This window comes from Pezoporus occidentalis, unplaced genomic scaffold (genome assembly GCF_034315485.1).
Source record: "Pezoporus occidentalis ecotype Australia unplaced genomic scaffold, CSIRO_AGI_Poc_V1 ctg153, whole genome shotgun sequence".
NCBI classification, from domain to species: Eukaryota; Metazoa; Chordata; class Aves; order Psittaciformes; family Psittacidae; genus Pezoporus; species Pezoporus occidentalis.
In genome coordinates, this window is record NW_026913350.1 from 814,233 (window position 1) to 833,356 (window position 19,124).

General features: G+C 60.0%; 2 protein-coding genes across 3 annotated transcripts; both read left to right on the top strand.

Moving 5' to 3' along the window:
* The first annotated feature begins 3,370 nt into the window (after window positions 1–3,370).
* LOC134159927 (cAMP-dependent protein kinase inhibitor beta-like) lies at window positions 3,371–12,529 on the top strand. 2 transcript variants are annotated; one of them, XM_062611401.1, is made up of 4 exons: window positions 3,371–3,471; window positions 10,993–11,148; window positions 11,270–11,421; window positions 12,103–12,529. In XM_062611401.1, exons 3-4 carry the CDS (start codon window positions 11,277–11,279, stop codon window positions 12,183–12,185), a joined length of 228 nt encoding a protein of 75 aa, XP_062467385.1. In that variant the 5' UTR covers window positions 3,371–3,471; window positions 10,993–11,148; window positions 11,270–11,276; the 3' UTR covers window positions 12,186–12,529. The 2 variants fall into 2 exon arrangements, with proteins under 2 accessions (XP_062467385.1, XP_062467384.1); XM_062611400.1 differs by lacking the exon at window positions 3,371–3,471 and adding an exon at window positions 6,815–7,319.
* Window positions 12,530–15,203: 2,674 nt separating this feature from the next.
* On the top strand, window positions 15,204–18,352 carry FABP3 (fatty acid binding protein 3). The gene is made up of 4 exons (XM_062611402.1): window positions 15,204–15,322; window positions 15,853–16,025; window positions 17,374–17,475; window positions 18,063–18,352. The coding sequence occupies exons 1-4, from the start codon at window positions 15,250–15,252 to the stop codon at window positions 18,114–18,116; spliced, it is 402 nt and encodes a 133-aa protein (XP_062467386.1). The 5' UTR covers window positions 15,204–15,249; the 3' UTR covers window positions 18,117–18,352.
* The last annotated feature ends 772 nt before the right edge of the window (window positions 18,353–19,124 follow it).

Genomic DNA, 19,124 nt, shown 5'->3' on the forward strand with positions numbered 1-19,124 from the left:
ACTGTGGCTATTTTGTCCCAGAAACAATATGCTTGTCCATTGGGGCAGGTGATGTGAATCATTCCATGCCTGGGCCTCAAGAGAGGCACAGTGGATGGGGATGCTGTTGGTGGAACCGCAGCTCCTGTGATGAACTGGATGAGCCGCAGGCTGTGGCTGTGAGTCCCGTCATGGTTTGGGTCAGAAAAGAGCTTCTGCTGCAATGAAATAATGGGAAGATGTTCTTTTGGGTGGATTTTCCCACTGCTGGGAATGGCCAAGTTGGAGACGAGCTGCAAAGCCCTGTGCAAGTCTTTGCATGTACTCAAGCTGCTTTGACCTACAGGAATAGGAGAAGCAGCTCATATGCTATGCCCTGTCATGGAAAGGATGCATGGACACAGCGTGGGGAAGGTCTCCACCATCTCCATCATGTGCCCACGGGGAGATGGTGCTGCATAATCCATGTCCCTGTGAAGGACGGTGCAGCCAGCTCACATCCAGATGGCTGAGTACCGGGATGCATGAGGATGCTTGGGAAGGGCACTGCTATGTGCTGTAACCTTACATCTCCTGCCGAGGCAGCATGGCGATGGCCAGACTTCCATCTCCACCCTGCCTGGTGACAAATGGCATCCCTGGGAGGTGTTTGCTGGCATTTTCCCTCTGGTTTTAAATCCTCCAGGCAACCAGATGCTCTCTCTGCCTTTGGCCTCCGGGATCTCACAGGGAGGATGGCTATTCTCCAGGGCTGAGCATCATTTCTGCAGCATCCCATAGGAGTCACCTCCATCACTATGGGGCTGGTTCAGAGCCCCAGAGCCTGTGTCCTGCCCATCCTCATGGACAGTCCCTGTCCCAGGCCAGCGAACAACCTGCAGGTCCCCAAACCCTGTGACCCATGTCCCGAAATAGCACCTTAACGGAGGGACTGACGCAGCCCAGGGCCGAGCTCGGCTCAGGAATAGCCTTTCCTCCACGTCACCTCCATACCCAGCCAGAAACCAGGGTCTTAAAGGGGCTGGGAATCAGGAAGATACATCTAAAAGAGGAACAGCAAAGTGCTGCTCTCCTCAGAGGTGACTTTGAGCTGAGATCAGAGCCCACAGCAGGAAGCAGGAGAGCTTGATCCTCCCCTGCTGCAGCCTGGGGCAGGGGGATGCTGCCTCCATCCCCGTCAGCAGCTTGAGGGTCAGTGGGGTTTGATGACCAGTGGGATAACGCAGCAGTGGGAGCAGAACAGGCTCTCCCAGCCCATTTCCTCCCTGCTCTGGGCCCCTTTCTTGGGATTTAAAGCAGGTGGAGGGCAGGGAGTGGTCTGAGCCCATCCTCACTGACTTCACCTCTGTGATGGATAAAGCAGGGGCCCTCCTGATGCTGAGGGGGGGCCATGGATGGGGTATTTGAGGTCCCTGCCAGGAGCATTCTGGCAAGAGGCTCCCAACATCTGCAAAGCCTGAGGGAGCAGGGGAGCAGAGCAACCTTTGCTCCATGTGGCTACAGCACCAGGCATGGCCCCATCCCAACACCCAGCGGGTGCTGCCTGATAAGGGAATAATCCTTCCCTTCCCACCTCTTTTGCATTGCTGGGGCTTGTACCCAAGCTGGAGTTTGGGCCCCGATGCTCCCCATGTCCTGGGTGCAGGCAGGTTTGGGGAGGTTATTGAGCACCAGGGACGCACATGGAGACACCCACACCTCTTGTGTGCCTCAGTTTATCCAGCCCCCCCCAGCCCAGATGATCCCAAAGGATCACCTGGCAGAGGGAAGCATTCCAAGGTGGATGCAGAGATGTCCCAGGGCAGAGCATCCCTTGGGGGCACCCGGAGGGTGCAGAAAGGGGGAGACCCAGTGCAGGGTGCTCCACCACGACCCTCCCCAATCACCCTGTGCTTGCCTCGTCTCCCTCCAACGTCCCCTCCCTTGCTCCCACACACATCCTGGCTCAGAGGGATGCAGCCCCCCCGCCATGACCGGCAGTGTCACATCCGATCGGGTGCCAGGCAGGATAAACATCCCTGATGCTCGGCCAGAGACTGCTCCAGAGAGGGGAGACAGTCAAGGAGAAAACGGAGCGTGAGGAGCTAAAAATAGCATCTGGTGAAGGCTTGGTCCCTGCGGGAGCTGCCAGCGCCCGTCACCAGCAGCAGGATGAATGCATCCCCCCCCCCCACTGACTGCTGGCTCCAGCCCCATCGTGGGGTACGGGGGGACCCGATCCTGGCTGGTGCCGTGAGCCTCATCCCTCCACAGGGATGGAGGTCAGGAGAGCATTGCCCTTCATGGGTCATGAAGCTCTGCCCTCCCCAGGGACCAGGAGTGGTGCTGAGCTCCCCAGGGAAGGGACAGGGTGGGCACCTTGCTGCGGGTGCTCAGCATCACCCCTCACCATAGGCAGGGAGAGGAGGTTGGCCACAGATCATGGAGTCACGGAGTGGGTTGGGTTGGAAGGGACCTTAAAGCTCCTCCAGCTCCAACCCCTGCCATGGGCAGGGACACCTTCCACTAGGACGGGTTGCTCCAAGCCCCTTCCAACCTGGCCCTGCACATCCACCCCGAGAGCCGGGAGGGGACGTTTGGAGGCTCTCCCCAGCCCCAGTTACACACACGGGCAATGGCAGCCGAGGGGATGGGTGCCGCTTTGGGCTGATCTCAGTTCATGCTCAGGCTGCTCTCCCCTCCTCACAGCTCCCATCCGGCTCCGGGGTGCTGGGCGGGGGGACGACCCCCTCATCACACACACTCGGTGCTGCCCATGTCCTTGTGTTGAGCAAAACATGGGCTGGGGCACGCTCAGGTGGGTTTTACAGGGGGATCCAGGCTTTCCGAGCCCCCCCCCACTCCCCCACCCCGGGCTCCATCCCCTTATTATCTTTAATTATTATTCCTAAGATTTCCATCCTGGACCTGAAATAAATGAGCCGGGAGGGAAGGGGGGGGGGGGGGGTGTTGGGGACCAAGCTGCCCCAAGTGGAACCCCCATCACCCCCCATGGGGCTCCATCCGCAGACATCAGGAGCAGGGGGGTCCGCGCGTCACCCCCCGAGCGGCGCTGCTGCCCGCAGCGCGCTGCGAGCCCCCCAGCCCGGGCTGGATGCTCTTGGGGGGGGGGGGGTGGGGGGGGTGGTGGTGGGGGGGGGGGGGGGGGGAGCACAGCGCGGGAGGGACACGGGAGGACACGGCGGGGCGGCACCGGCGGGCGGGGCACGGCGGCGGCGGCGGCGGCGGCTGGGGGGGGGCGGCGGGTGGGTCCCCCCCGCACGGAGCGTGGGCCGGGAGCGGCGGCGGCGGCGGCGGCTCGGCCCCGGTGCCCCCAGGGCCGCCTGCGAGCCGGAGCGCGGAGCATCCCTCCTGCGGGCACCGAGCGGCAGCGCTGACACCGGCGGCGGCAGCATCGGCATCAACATCAGCATCGGCACCAGCATCATCACCGCCAGCAGCACCGGTACTGGCGCCGGTGTCGACGTAGGCAGCGGCTCCAGCAGAGCCCAGGTGAGCAGCTGATGGGTGGTGGTGATCAAGGACCTGGGCCACGGTGGGTGGATGCCCTGTGCTGACGGGTGCTGAGGATCGGGTGCTCACCATGGGGACTGGGTGCCCACCCTGGGCACCTCCATGGCAGCACATCAGAGCAAAGGCAGGAAAGGGTGGTGGTGGCTTTAGGGTACAGATGGGGCTTAGGGGGAGGAAACTTTACATCAGGCTTGGGTGCTGAGGGGGTACTCAAGGGCTTGGGGGGGGGGGGGGGGTCTGTGACCATCCAACTGGGGGTAGGTGGCTCTGGGGCAGATAAGGGTGAGCAGTGATCGGGCACTGAGCAAGACTCACCCATCTGCGCTGGGTATTTCAGATCAGCCCCCATGGTGGCATCTCTGTCCCATCCTGGGCCCTCAGCTCCTGCTCCCTTCTCCCTGGCAGGTCCTAGGGTCACCATTACCCCCACCACCTTCCACCCTGTCCCATCCTCATCTCCATCACCCCGACCCCCCGCCAGCTCCTGCCCTCACCTTCCCAGATTTGAGCTTCCCAGCTGATTTCAGGCCTGGGGTGCCGGGAGGGGGGTCCCAGCAGTGAGACCCAGCACGGGCTGAGCACTGCTCTGTGCAGGGGACAGGCTCCTCCCGCGGCATCCTCTCGGGATGAAAGGGCTTCCCCAGGGACACCCCCTCCCCGCTGCCTTCAGGGCATTCTTTTGGCAGGTTGCCCCTTGGATCGGGTCCCTCTGGTCCCCGGCGCTGGCTCCTGTTCCCTGGCTGGGTGGCAGGGACACCAAGGAGGTGGCAGAGGCAGGATGCCCTGTGCTCACCTCGAGTACCCACAGCCTGTGACCTTGGGGCTGTCCACCAAGGGACACCACAGCTCTTGCTGCCAGCCTGGGTCCTCCCTGCTTATCCCCACTCATCATGGCCAGGCAGCAGAGGTGGGAGGTGCAATGGGGGCTGAGAGCCTGACCATCACCTCCACCCTTTATGGTCTCAGCAGCATCTTGCCCCTGAAGCAGGAGGTTTTGGAGGGGAAGGCGGTGGCAGAGCCAGGATCTCCTCACTCCTTTAAGCTGGGGGACTCACGGTGCTGGTTCCAGGACTGGGATGCTTGGAGGAGGTGGAGAAGGTGGCCGGGAGCAGGGGGATGCTCAGTGGGAGGTTGTTGGAGTCTCTGGTTGCTGCCTTGGGGTTCAGCTGCTGTTTCAGCCAGTGGAGCTCTGGCACCAGATCCTGACCTGGCCCTGTGCTCCCTCAAGGTGCTCCAGTCCCTTGTGGACACATGGCACCATGAAGGATGGGGAGGGTACCCACAGCCCTGCTCCTACCTTGGCTCCTTGGGCAGGAGGTTCTAGTGCCTGGCTCAGCCAAGGGGTGATGGATCCAGCTCTGCTCCATCCAGGATGAGAATTCCAATCCCTGCCTCTGATCCCAGGGTGCCTGCATGGACTTGTTCCCTCCTTGGCTTTCAGTCCCTTCCCCAGCTGCTCCCCAGAGGCCAGGTGGGTGTCACTGGGTGATGAGGTGACAGCCACCGCATCAGGGAATCCCGGTGATGCTCCTGGCATCCATGCAGGGATGGGGGGAAGCATCTGGATCACCTCCATGTGATGCCTCACCACGAGGGAGACTCATCCTCGGGAGAGGATGCTGCTTGGGGAGCAGGACACAGGGGAGATTTCCAGTCCCTGCTTGGATGGGCTGCAGTGGGAAGGAGAGAGGCCCTGGGGGGAAGCAGATGCTGCAGGTGGCCTGGGAAGCCTCAGCTGGCTTTGCCCCCAAGATTCAGGATCTGGGGGAGCATGCATGTGTCCTGGTAGGGCTGGGAGCATCCTCTGCATTCCATGCTGCTTCCTTAGGGAAGCTGCCTTCCCCACCATACCCAGCTGGACCACGCTCCTCTCCTGGTGCTGACCAGGAGTAAAGGAGTAAAGTGATGGAGTAAAGGGACCTTGTGATGGGACAAGAGGCTCCTGCAATGCATGGTGAGCCTGGGGCCATCCAACTGCATGTCAGAGATGCCTGGTGGCTTGTGTCACCCAGCACATCCCAGAATGAACCCAGTGGTACCCATCAGGCCCCCGATGTCCCAGCCCCTGCATCCCAGAGCCCGTGTTGCCGCATCCTCACATCTCCTTGGGTTTCCCCTGGCACAAATCCCACTGCCGCCCACATGCTCCACACAGGGGAGCATCCAGGCTGTCCCTGTCCCCAGCGCCTCGGATCGGGTCCATTGGCTCCCAAACAGGATGCTGAGGCTGGAGCAGCTGATGAAAAGCCATGTGGGGAGGAGGGAGCCTGGACGTGATGGAGAATGGAAGCGGCTGAGATGTGGGTGCCACGTTCATTGTGCCAGATTACAGTTTGTGCTGCCAGGGAGCAGCTAACTCAGGGTTACGGTGGGAGCTGTATTAGCCAGGGCTCAATCACTGCGATTACCTCCCATTAGATCACCTGCTCTGCAATGGGGCTGTGTGGCAGGGGAAGCTCTTGCTTATCTCCCTTGGCTACGAGAGCAAGCACTGCTTTACCTGCGGTGCCGGGTCCTCTCCATTGGGCTGCACGTGGGTTTCCATCACCGTCCTGTGAATGGGGCTGTTCCATCTCCCCCTTGGACTCCAAAAGGACCCAAATGCAAAGGATGGGCCTGAGAGCATGAGGAAGATGGGGGAGATGGGCTCAGCCCTCGCACCCAGCACCCTTGTGGGGTCCCCAACGGGCACCTGACACCCCCCCCCAGGGAGATTGCTCTCCCACCACACCAATTGAAGGTGAGGAACTGATGGGGTGGGGGCAGTGATGGGCACAAGCACAGGGTGGCCTGGGAGTGGCTGGAGCAACCTCCATCACTTCCTGGGATGTGGCGCAATCCCTTCCTCCATCCTTCCCTGGGACCTGCTGGGATCACTCCCTGCATCCCTCCCTGGGATGTCTCCATCCCTCCCTGGGATGCAGTGGGTTCCTTCCCTGGGATGAGGTAGGATCCCTCCTTCCATCCCTCCACTGGATGTGATGGGATCCCTTCCTTCACCTCTGCCCACACCTCTGCACAGGGATCTTGCAGCTCCCATCAGCCAGGGAGCAGGGGCCCTGCTCTTTAGGTGGGTAAAAGCTGGAGGTGCTTCTTGTTAGCACAGAGAGAAGGAACATTTTCCCCTCCCGATTTCCCAGAGGAGAACAGGGATCCGAGGGGAGAAGGGATGAAATGGGAAGCAGCGATGTGCACTGGGCTGGGAGCTCCAGGTTCCAGGGGGATGGAGATGAGGAGCTTTTGGGTGCAGGATAAGTGCCCAGCAAGGCCCAGCAGTGATGCTGCACTGCCAGCTCTGCTGAGCTTTTAGTGCTTTCCTCTTTAATGAGAGCAACTCAGGCTCGTCCAGGGATGAAGCCAGGATGGTCCAGAGGACACCACACATTCAGGTTTCCCCGGTGCTTTTGGCATCTTCCTGGGATGCTGCTCCCACAGGAAAAGATGCCTTTATCTTACCCATGCAGGGACTCGCAGGAGATGCTGTGCTCAGCAGGGCTGAGTTGGGATTAAACTGCTGAGTCCTATGGAGCGCAGTTTCCCGGCCCAATCCGGGTCTGCAGGATCAAAAAGGGATCTTCCCTGTGGTCACTGCCCTTTGGGGGAGCCGAGCCATGATGTGGGACACGGTGGTGAGCACCACATTCGGGTTGGCAGCGCTGGGTTTGCCCTGCAGATGCTGGGGGAAGCTTTGGGTTGGGATGGCAGCGAGCGCCTGAGCTGCTTTCACTCTTACCCTCGAGCAGGCCTTGCTCTGGTTTGTTTGCAGTGTTATAAAACAGAGTGACAGCTCCTGCAAGCAGCCTAGAATCCTGTCTGGAGAGGCTCAGGTTGGATTTTATTTGCTTTCGGGAGGGTATTAAGCAGAGCTGAACTCTGCCGTCATCCCTGTGCACGATGAGACAGGGATTGATGGAGCAAGAGCCATCCTTTGCTCCTCCCAGCAACTCCATCCTATGGATGTCAGCAGCAAAAGCCACCTCTGGGGCTCATCTCCCTGTTGGCATCCAGGGATTATGGGGAATGAAGGTTATCAGCGTCGTGTTCTGGACTCGATTCTCACTCTTTGCCTTGAATGGGAATTGAGGTACCAATATCCAAGAGGCGTGGATGAGCCCCACTGCAGAGACAGGGAAGTGTTTGCTTGGTCCAAAATCATGGAATGCTTTGGGTTGGAAGGGACCTGAAAGCTCCTCCAGTTCCAACCCCTGCCACAGGCAGGGACACCTTCCACTAGAGCAGCTTGCTCCAAGCTCCATCCAACCAGCCCCATCTAGGCTGGCTTTAGCTCAGACGCATCCCAGGTTTTAGGGTGAAAAGGAGACTTTGGGTCCAACAGCTGGAGAAAAGGTCCTTAAAAAACAAGTCAACTCTAAGGCATCCAAAAGGAAATGGAGAATCCAAGGGAAGATCCTTACAAGCATCCTTGTAACCCCAGGAGAGGTTTGGGTGGAATAATTCAGGAATGGGGTATGAGCAGGAATGGGACTGAGTTTAGACATGGTCATTGAGCCTAGATCTGGTCTTGCCCACTTGCAAAGCAGTGATGGGGACCACGAATGGAGTAGGGGAAGGGGTGAAGAGGGATGTGAGGATGATGAGGGCGATGCCGGGATGATGGAGGGGAGGAACAGACCCTTCAGTGTGCCCCAGGATGGATGAGGCAACCCAAGCAGGAGCAGGAGCTGTGGAGAAGAGGGGAAGTAGGTGAGGCTGGTGTGAGACCTCGGTGATGCTCCGAGCACACGGGCACGGGTTTGCTCCAGACTGTGCCACCATCCCTGGAAAAGCACCAGGCAGGATCCGAGCTCTCCCCCTTGGAAAGCTGGAGGTTTAGGGACAAAACTGCAGTCCGTGGTCAGAGAGGGTTTGCTGCCAAGGGCAGGCGATGGGGTGTCAGCATCCTCCATGGGCTGCACCCATCAACAGCAGGGATCATCATCTCCAGACACTCGCATCAAGACCACCTCAGTGGCGGGCTTGAAGCAAAACCTGTTCTCTGTGTCCTTCTGCATCAATACTCTAGCACCAGCCAACATTCCTGAGGCCTTTTCCATCCCTGCCCTGGAGACGATGAGTTTGGGACAATATTTATTCCCATCCTTCCCTCTCACCTAGATCCTAGGTGCTGTTTATGGGCTGCTGACAGCTGACAAAGCCCATTGCCACATGGCAGCGGGTGCTGCTCAGCACCTCCTGTGCCTGCGGCCACATCCCTGGGGATGAACCCACCGGGTCCCAACCTGCTGCCTCCATGGGGGATCCCTCAGCTCTCCAGACCTTATCCTGTGTTTAATCATTGCCATCTGCTGTTCCCAGCCCCAGGAGCTCTTTGCTCTGCCTGGTGCCTGTCGCTCTCTGCTTAAATCAGCCCCGTTGGATTTGCCTCCCGTGCGGACTCATCACTGGATGATGCTCTCATCCCCTTCTGATCCAGGGCAGCTCTTTCCTTCCCGGCTTGCAGCCTCATTTAATTCAGTGTTACAGCTACGCCTCGGTAAATCCTTCCCATGTTTCATCCCGCTCATCATCCCTTAATAACACGGATGTCTCGGGCTGGGCTGCAGCATTTCCCAGCCTGTGGCTGGAGAGGCTCAGCACAGACCCCATTGAACCACATTGAACTAAAGGAGCGTGAAGAACCCCCTTTGTAAAGCAAGCTGGGGACATGAAATGGCCCAAACCCACGCTTCGGATGAGCCAAGGACACATCAACCACTTAGAAGCCGAAGAAGCAAATCCTATGGGGAAATGAATCCTTAGCAAAACTTCCCAGCCATCGTTGTCCCATCTCCCTGGTCCTAAACACCCCAGAGCAGGCCTGGTTCATGTGCCTGGTGTCCATCACCTTCCTCTCCTGTGCTTGATCATTGCTGCAGCCAAATGGCGCTGCTGAGCAGCCCGAGGCCAAGCCAAGGTGCTCAGAGCTTGTCCATGGCTCTCACCTCTGTGGCACGAGAGCATCAGGGCTCAGCAGCACCTGATGGGATGCTCTGGTGCTGGGAGGATGTTGTGGTGCTTGAGGATGCCCAAGGTTTGGGGGCAGTGGGGGCTGGCTCAATTCCCAAGGGGTATGATGGATCCCCGTGCCATGTCCTCCCTCCACCTCTTCCCAGGATCTTCCACCATGGCCCATCTCCAGGAAGGATTAAGGTTTATTTCTGCCCCAACCTCCTATATCCCATTAGGGGCATTAAAGAAGGAGCCAGTGGCCCTGAGGACCTTCCATGTGACTCCAGGGGCTATTTTAAGATGAGACCATATTAAGCCCCACAGAAACAGCCCCTGCTTAGAGGGGAAATCCCTGCCCAGGCTGGGTTGGGTTTGGGACCACTTGGCACGGGGCAGGCTCCCATGGGAACGCAGGGATGCAGCGGGATGCGGACAGCGCGATGGGCTCCCTGTGACAGTGATGCTGCACCCAGCAGTGCTCAGGATCCCCACCCATGACAACCCCTGCAGGGTCCCAGCACCTCATCTCTCTGCATGGTGGTTTGGGTGACAGACAGGATGGAACCCCTGTCCGCATCCCTGGTACCCTGACCCCGGTGTCCCTGGAGCTGCAGGATGGACACAGCCTGGCCTTGAAGACTCCTTATTGCTGGTCCTGCAGCTCCTGAGACAGAGGGAGCTGCTGGGAAGGGGCTTTGATCTGGCCCTGTGGGGCTCCTGCCCTGCTGGATGTGTGTGTGATTGTGAGCATCCACGTGTGTATACATGTATACGTGTGCATAGGTGTAGTTGTGTGCATACATATGTGTGTGAACACGAGTGTACACGTGTGTGTGTGTGTGTGTGTGCATCATCACACACACCAGGTGTCAGCCCAGCCCCTGTTCCCAATGGATGACAGTGGGACATGGCGGCTGCTCTGGCATCCACATGGATGCTACTTGTGTCCTGGTGCCCAGGGTCAGCGTGGCCACAATTGGTGCCACACGGAGGACGTGAACTTGGACGTGTGATGTGTGATGGGAACCTCTGTGACCAGGGGCTGACACAGCCCTGGCACTTAATGGGAGCCCCTGCACTGACATGGGGTGCACACGCATGCACATGTGTGCCAGGGGATGCCATGCGTGCACAAGCACACGCTACAGTGAGCTCTCAGCCTGCCTTGCTGCCATAGAATCAATGAATCCCAGCCTGGTTTGGGTTGGAAGGGACCTTAAAGCTCCTCCAGCCTCAACCCCTGCCACGGGCAGGGACACCTTCCACTAGAGCAGCTTGCTCCAAGCCCCTGTGCCCAACCTGGCCTTGAACACTGCCAGGGATGGGGCAGCCACAGCTTCTCTGGGCACCCTGTGCCACCCTCACATCCCACCTCCCCGTCCCCATCCCTGTTCTCCATCCATCTCTCCAACAAGAGATCCCTGCCCTTCACAGCCTGGTTTGCTGCAGCCCCGCAGGGAGGAGGGTGCTGGGAGCTCTGGGTACCACCCATGGGGACGCGGCTCCCTCCTGCACTGCCCCATTGCTGACCCCTCCTCTCTCTCCCCCCAGGTTGGAGCCTGAAGGACCCAGACAGGTGGTCCCCATCTACTGGGGGGTCCCTCACTGCCTGTGAGACCCTGGGAGGAGGAAGCACCAAGCCAGGGAGCAAAGCAGGACCCTGGGCACGGGGGAGGCAGAGCACCAGGCCAGGCTGGAGGGTGCCCGGTAAGGCTGCTGGGGGGGGACCCCATTTCTCCATGATCATGGAATGGGTTGGGTTGGGAGGGACCTTAAAGCTCATCCTCGGTGCTCCCAGGGGCTGATGGGCAGGGATGTGTCTCGGCAGGGTTAACATGACCGAGGTGGAACCCGTGCTGGACTTCGCATCCTCCGGGAGGACGGGCAGGCGCAATGCCCTGCCTGACATCCTGGGCTCTCCGGCCGGTGTCAGCCCCGCTGACCTGCCCCTCAAGCTGGCAGAGATGTCCCTGAGCGCAGGTGGGTGATGAGGACCATGGAGGATGGTGCGGGGAGGGCAGGAACTGGGGCTGCTTGTCATAGAACCACAGCCTGAGGTGGGATGAAGGGACCTTAAAGCTCATCCAGTTCCAACCCCTGCCATGGGCAGGGACCCCTTTCACTAGAGCAGCTTGCTCCAAGCCCCTGTGTCCAACCTGGCCTTGAACACTGCCAGGGATGGGGCAGCCACAGCTTCTCTGGGCTCAGCACCCTCACAGGGAAGAGCTTCTGCCTAAGAGCTCATCTCAGTCTCCCCTGTTTCAGTTTGAACCCATCACCCCTTGTCCTGTCTCTGCAGTCCCTCTCCTGCATCCTTGTAGCCCCATTCAGATATTGGAAGCTGCTCTGATGTCTCCATGCAGCTTCTCTTCTCCAGGCTGAACAGCCCCAATGCTCTCAGCCTGGCTCCATATGGGAGCTGCTCCAGTCCCTGAGCATCCTCGTGGCCTCCCCTGACCTTGCTCCATCAGCTCCATGTCCTCCTTATGCTGGGGACCCCAGGACAGGATGCAGGACCCAAGGGGGGTCTCCCAGAGCGCAGCAGAGGGGCAGGATCCCCTCCATCACGCTCTGGGGGTGCAGCCCAGCACACACACACACACACACACACTGCGTGGGCCATGTTCTGCTCTCATCCCTCACCCCTGCTCTCTCCCGCAGGCAGCGCTCAGGAGATGCAGTCCCCCTCGGCGGAGGTGCCCCCTCCGCAGCCCCCCAGCCCCGAGCTGAAGGACACATCCTAACCCCGCTCCAGGGGGGGCCATTGCTGACCAGCGGAGGAAGGAGGAGGCTGTGGAGCATCAGCCCAGCTTCCCTGGCACGGCCGGAGTCCGCTGGGTTCTCCTCGGTGCTGCCATCGGGCATCATCCCCCCGCCATGGGGCGAGCATCGCACGGGGACCTGTCGGGATGATTCCCAAGGGGCAATTCCCACCCGGGGCGAGGACTCGAGGGAGGAATGTGTTTGTCCTGGGACGCTGGGCAGAGCCGAGCACAGGGGGCTCTCCGGGGGGGCTCCTCCTGGCCGCAGGAGCAGCCTGTGGTGTTTCTAGCTGAGTGTGGTGTTCACTGTGATGTTTTGGGTACCACCTCCGTCTCCTCGCCTTTCTTCCTGCGTGATGCGGGGGCCTTTTCCAAGGGAGGGGGGGGGGGGGCAAAACCCCAACGTCCCCCCAACAGTCCTTAAGCAAAGGCAGCCAGCACCTTGCTGAGTGTTCCCACCAAGGAGTGGAGCATCCCAGGGTGGTCTCGGCTCCATGGACAAAAGGATGCTGGCGATTTGGGGGGGGGGTTAGCAGGGTGATGCTGTTTTGAGCATCCCCCCTCTGCCAGGGCCACCTATGGGTGCCCATGCCCAGAGCCCTGGGATCCCCTCGTATTCCCTGGGGAAAACCCAGGAGGGGGAACAGCAGCAAACGGGTCCTGCAGTGCTTTGGAATGAAGGGGGTGTGAGATGGAGCCGGGCTTTCCCAGGCGCTGCTCCCCAAAACCTGCTGTCGGGTGGGATGGGGACCCCCCTGCCCGGGCACCGAGGGGCTGGGAAGGACTTGGGAGGCAGGATCCTGCCCAGGCTGGGGTTTCCTGGTGGGAAGCTGGAGCCAGGCAGAGCCTGCACATTGGGCTGGACCCATCTCCATCACCACGGTCACCTATAGCTGTCGCTGTGGGACCAGCAAAGGAAGCCCAAAGCCCAGGTCCATTCTGGCCACCACCCTGGGGGGTGACCGGGTCAGGGACACTGGTGTGGGGCCATGTGTGGGGTCACCGTGTCCAGCCAACGTGAACACAGCCACACGTGTGTGGGTGCATGTGCGTGTGCATGGGGACCCTTGTTCATGGGTACCTGTGTGCATGGGTGCCTCTGTGCATGGGGAACCCAGGTGTGAGCACCTTTGTGCATCCATGTGCATGGGTGTTGTGCACATAGTGTGCATGGGTGGCCATGTGTAGGGGTGCTCCTGCGGGTAGGTGTTCATGTGTGCAGGCAGCCATGTATGTATGCATGTGCATGCAGTGCATGTATGTTCATGTGCGTGGATGGATACCCATGTGGATGCATGTTCATGTGCATGCATGTTCATGTGCATGGATGGCTATGTGCATGGATGCTCATATGCATGGATGCCCATGTGCATGTATGTTCATGTGCATGCATGTTCATGTGCATGGATGCTCATGTGTGTGGATGGATACCCATGTGGATGCATGTTCATGTGGATGCATGTTCATGTGCATGGATGGCCATGTGCATGGATGCTCATACGCATGGATGCCCATGTGCATGCATGTTCATGTGCATGCATGTTCATGTGCATGTATGTTCATGCACATGGATGACCTTGTGCATGGGTGTCCATATTCATGCACCTTCATGTGAATGGATGTCCATGTGCATGGATATCCATGTACATGGGTGCTGCCATGGGTGGGTGTCCATGTGCATGGGCATGCGTGTTAATGCGCATGGGCGCTCACGTGTGTGGTGGGTCTCTGTGGGTATGGGTGCCCACGTGCATGGGTGCTCCTGTGGGTGAGTGTCCATGTGCATGCAGTAGATCATGCACATGGGTGCTCAAGCATGTGAGCGGGTGTCCGTGTGTGTAGCTACCTATGTTCATGGGCATGCGTGTGTGGGTGCCTGTGCGCATGGGTGTCCGTGGAGGGGATATCTACACGGGGACGTGCTGTTGTGTGTGGGTATCCATGCATGTGGGTGCTCCTATGCGTGGGTGCTCCTATGGGTAGGTATCCATGCGCATGGGCAGGCGTGCTCACACATGTTCATGTGCACTGGTACTCGTGCATCGGTACCCACATACGTGGTGTCCCTGTCATGGGTGTCCCTTTGGATGGGTGTTCTGTGCCCTACATGTGGCTCATCCACATCCCATGGTCCCACTGCTGTGGGGGGAGGCTGGTGGAGTGTGTGGGCATCGGGCTCTGCACACATGGGACACCTCATGTCACACACCCCCCTTTTCACCCCACGGGGTCTGTCCCCATCTCCCCACCGCAATGGGTTCCATCACAGGCAGCGCAGTGGGAAGAGGCTAAACACGAGCTCCGGCTATTTTTGGGTGCCTGCAATGACACCTTGGGGCCAGAGAGAGGGAGGAGGTGTCCTCGGGTCCCTCCCTCACCCCCTTCTGCCCCCGCTGTGCCTAAGACCCCATGGGGAACACGCTGCAGATATGGGGGTGAGGCCACCCCACCCCGAAAGTGGGACCCCCCCCGGTGCTGGGGATGGAGTCCTGATGGATGGACCCCACTGCCAACAGAGCCTGAAGCAAAAGGGGACACGTGTGGGTCCCATGGCCGCCCTTGTCCCCAGTGTCCCCCGCACACACAGAGCATCACTGGGGTCACACATCCCCCCCCCACACACACATGGAGCAGGGGTCCCCACGGCCCCCACCTCAGCACACATCCCCCTGAAGGACCCCACTGCTGTCCCCACACACATCCCCACCCCAAACCACCCCTCCGTCGGGATGCTCACACCCGCACCCCCCCCTTTCCCCATCTCCCCTCTCCCTTTGGGGAGCCGGGACCCGACCCAGCTCAGGGCACGCTCGCCCCATGGCTGCGCCCCGGTGTCGGGGCCGGTGTCGGGGCGCGGGGTGGGCGCTGGCAGCGCTGCCGAGGAGGAGTATTCCTGGAGCGGGTCTGCTCTTTCCAATCATGTGATGGGGACGTTATTTAAGGCGGCGGCGCGGCCGGACAGGAGCTGTGGGTTGGGCGCTGCCGAAAGCCGCTGCCTGGGACCCCCTCCCCTTCCCCTCTGCACCCCTCCCCGGAGCCCCGCACCATGGTGGATGCGTTCGTGGGCACCTGGAAGCTGGTGGAAACGACCAATTTCGATGAGTACATGAAGGCGTTGGGTGAGCACCGGGGGGGGGCTGGAGCCGGGCATCGCCCCTCTGCGTGGTTTATATTCCCCCATCCCACCAAGCGCATGGGGCTGTGGTTAGGGGGAGCGCTGCTATGGAGGGTGGGTTATGGGGGGGTCTGGGTGGGGGGGGTTCGTTATTCTCTGCCCTTGGTTTTGTGGTGGGGGGGGTGCTGGGAGCTGCTCAGGATCCCCTCCAACCCCCCCCCCCCCCCCCCCAAACACACATCACATCTGTGCATCCCACACCACAGAGTGGTCCATGATGTGGGGGACACTGGTGAATCCCGCCCCCCCTCCCCAAGCGCAACCCTGGAGCTGGGTGCTGCAATGGCAGCATTCCCAGCCCCTTTTCCCATTGTTCCCATCCCAGAGCCCTCCCCAAGCAGAGCAGGAAAACCCTGGGGGGTGGCCAGGAGCATGGGTTGGGGGGTTTCGGGGTTCACCCCCATACCCATGAGGTGATGCTGGAGGGTGATGCTGCATCCTCCGCACACCCTCACCCTGCCCCTGCACCCTCAGGCGTGGGCTTTGCCACGCGGCAGGTGGCCGGGTTCACCAAGCCCACCACCATCATCGAGCTGGATGGGGACAAGGTGACGGTGAAGACCCAGAGCACCTTCAAGAACACGGAGATCAGCTTCAAGCTGGGCGAGGAGTTCGATGAGACCACGGCGGACGACAGGCACGTCAAGGTGAGTCCCGGCCCCCCAGGTGGGATCTGTGGGATCAATGGGATCCGGCCGTCACCGCACGGCTCGGGGGGCTCCAGCCTTGTTGCCGATGGAAGGATGAAGCCTCTTTGCTCCAGGGTTGGGGTTCAAACCTGGTCTCATTCACCCTGTTTTCAGCTGGGGTGTCCCGGGAGGGCAGGGAGGTTGTGCAAGGGCTGGGCTTGCTCAAGAGCATGCAAAGGGGATGTGTGGGGTGGCAGCGAGCATTGTCCCTGCTCCAGGGCAGGGATCAGGGCACAGAGCTCGGCGTTGAGCCCCCTCCGGGCAGAGCTGCAGCAGGGATGGAGCAGTTGGATGATGCTGAACCCAATGGGGCCGTTCTTCCCCATGAGAGCAAGGAAAAAGCACCTCAAGAAGGGTCCGAGCTCCTTCCCTGGCCTCTCCCCCCTGCACATTGCCCCTTGCAGCGCTGCCCCTGCTGTCTCCTAGCTCCAGCAGCTGATCCCATGCACCATTACATACACTGTGCATGGGGCAGCCCTGTGCCCCCCAGCCCAGGGGGCATCCCGGGGGGGTGGGACTGAGGTTCATTGGACACAAATCCCCTTCCCCAGCCCCAAGGCAGCAAGTGCAAGAGCTGGGCACGGAGTGAGGATGGGCTGAAAGGGGATGGATGCCGGGGGGGATACAGGGCAGCAGGTCCCTGTCTATAGCAGGTCCCTGTGCACAGCAGATCCATGCCCAAAACAGATCCATGTCCACAGCAGATCCCTGCTCACACTGGCTGGAGCTGGTGGAAACTATGCTTGGAGCAGCAGAGCATGTGACCGGCACCAGACCCTGCCACAACCCAGGACGTGCCCTTCGGGTGCTCCTTGGCTACTGGCCAAAGGGCACAGGAGGCTGCCCGAGCCATGGGGCTGCATCGATGGGGCTGGCACACTATGGGGCACCCGGATGTATAGGTCCAGGGCCGTGGGGCCCTGTGCAAGATGAGTTGTGGGGATCCTGAGGTGTGCAGAGAGCCTGGGTGGGGACAACACCATGGGGAGACCTGAGCCCTGGGGAGGAGGAGGAGCCAGAGCCATGGGGGGACCCGGTGTGGGGCACAGGGCAGGATGTGGCCCTGGCACAGCCCCAGGCTCACAGTAACCTTGGCACTGGCAGGGTTTGGGTGCTGAGTCAGCAGCAGCAGCTGTGCAAACAGCAGCCCTGGAGCGTGCTGGGTCAGCCCATCCAAAACCCTTCCCAGGCCCTTTTGGTTCAGATCAGAGCCCTGGTACCATCCCCGATACCTGCCCTGATACATCCCTTAGTACCTCTCCTAGTATCTGCCCTGGTAATGGTGGCTCTTGTTCTCTCCCCTCAGTCCGTGGTCACGCTGGATGGAGGCAAACTGGTCCATGTGCAAAAGTGGGATGGGAAGGAGACATCGCTGGTGCGGGAGCTGAAGGATGGGAAGTTAATCCTGGTAAGGAAATAGAAATGGTTTGAAAGGAGACCAAGTGGTATTGGTGTTGAGAATGGGTGGATTAGTGGGAAAAACAGAGAGAAAAACTGCTATGGGGATACAGGAAGCAAAATTGTGATGTATAATCTATTTAATAGCCATAATGGGAATGGTGTGAGTTAAGGGGTGCAGTCATGCTTTAAAAAAGGGGGGGGGGGGTACAGGAAACCTGGAGAGGGGCTTTGGACAAGGGCCTGTAGGGACAGGCCAAGGGGAATGGCTTTAACCTGCCCGAGGGGAGACTGAGATGAGCTCTTAGGCAGAAGCTCTTCCCTGTGAGGGTGCTGAGGCGCTGGCACAGGGTGCCCAGAGAAGCTGTGGCTGCCCCATCCCTGGCAGTGTTCAAGGCCAGGTTGGACACAGGGGCTTGGAGCAAGCTGCTCTAGTGGAAGGGGTCCCTGCCTGTGGCAGGGGTTGGAGCTGGAGGAGCTTGAAGGTCCCTTCCAACCCAAACCAGTCTGGGATTCTATGCAGAAGGGTTCAGGCCAGGCCAGGGCAGGCAGGAGCTGCCCCAACATCACAACTAACACCCCCATTTCTACCACCAGACTCTCACCATGGGCAACGTCGTGTCCACCCGCACCTACGAGAAGGCCACATAGATGCCATCCCCAGCTCCCTGCCTGTCACCTGGTGCCACACTCGCCCCCTCCCCCCCACACCTCAGCCCTCGCCCCACACCGGGGTCCTGGAGCCCATCACGCCATGGGGCCACCCGCTGCCCCTGTCCCCATTGCTCGGGGGCTGCTGGGGCCGGTCTCATGGGTCAGGGCTCTTTGTTTTTTATTGATAATGGGAAAAAGCCACGTGAAGGATGAATAAAGGTCTCGTTGTTACAGCTCTGGGAGCAGTGCCTTGGGATGACGGGGGTTGGCTCGGGCTCACCTGCAGGCTCCAGCCGTGGGGAATGGGGGGGGTTAAACCAGCCTGGACACTGATGGGGTTAAGGAGGCTCAATCCCAGTAGTGGCCTCAGCCTGTTCTCTTGAGCAGTGGGAAGCAGAGGTGGTCACAGGTAGAAATGTGCTTCTCCAGAGGGAATACTGGGTTTATTCCCACTGCAGCTCTGGCATCGCTCCTCCATGCTCCCAGCGTGTTCCATGCCAGCAAGAGCCATCATTCCACAACCCAAAGCTGCAGACAGAGACTGAGGCCACCAGCACCTCAGGTGTGGGTTTGGGAAGGAACTGGCCCCAAAGGGGGCTTGGCTGTGGGGAAGTGGGGGGAGAAGCAACAGGAGAAGGAGCAGCTGCCCTGTGTCCTGCCATGCCAATAGCTGACCTCCATCCAGCCCCATTCCCACCTGCATGGAAGCAACAGTTCCCATGTGGCTGGGACACACAGGGAACCTACTGCAGTCACGGGTACAGGAGAGCCCAACTCTGCCACCCCTTCCCCTGGCCTTCAGCTCCAGTTACAAGGCTCATACTCCCCTCCAAAAGGGTTCTTGCCTCATTACACCCTCCCTTCCCGCTGCAGGGGACCTCACAAAGCAGCCAGGACTCCAAACAACCCCTTTAATACAGGCCTCACCTCTTCCCACACCCCTACCCCGACTCTTTCACTGCCCAAGACCAAGTGTAGAACACACGAAGGACAAGACCAGGTACA

Coding starts and splice junctions, on each gene's coding strand:
- FABP3 (XM_062611402.1), top strand. CDS start 15,250: ATGGTGGATGCGTTCGTGGGCACCTGGAAGCTGGTGGAAACGACCAAT. Junction 15,323..15,852: donor TGAGTACATGAAGGCGTTGG/GTGAGCACCGGG, acceptor CTGCACCCTCAG/GCGTGGGCTTTGCCACGCGG. Junction 17,476..18,062: donor AGGATGGGAAGTTAATCCTG/GTAAGGAAATAG, acceptor TTCTACCACCAG/ACTCTCACCATGGGCAACGT.
- LOC134159927 (XM_062611401.1), top strand. CDS start 11,277: ATGACCGAGGTGGAACCCGTGCTGGACTTCGCATCCTCCGGGAGGACG. Junction 11,422..12,102: donor AGAGATGTCCCTGAGCGCAG/GTGGGTGATGAG, acceptor TCTCTCCCGCAG/GCAGCGCTCAGGAGATGCAG.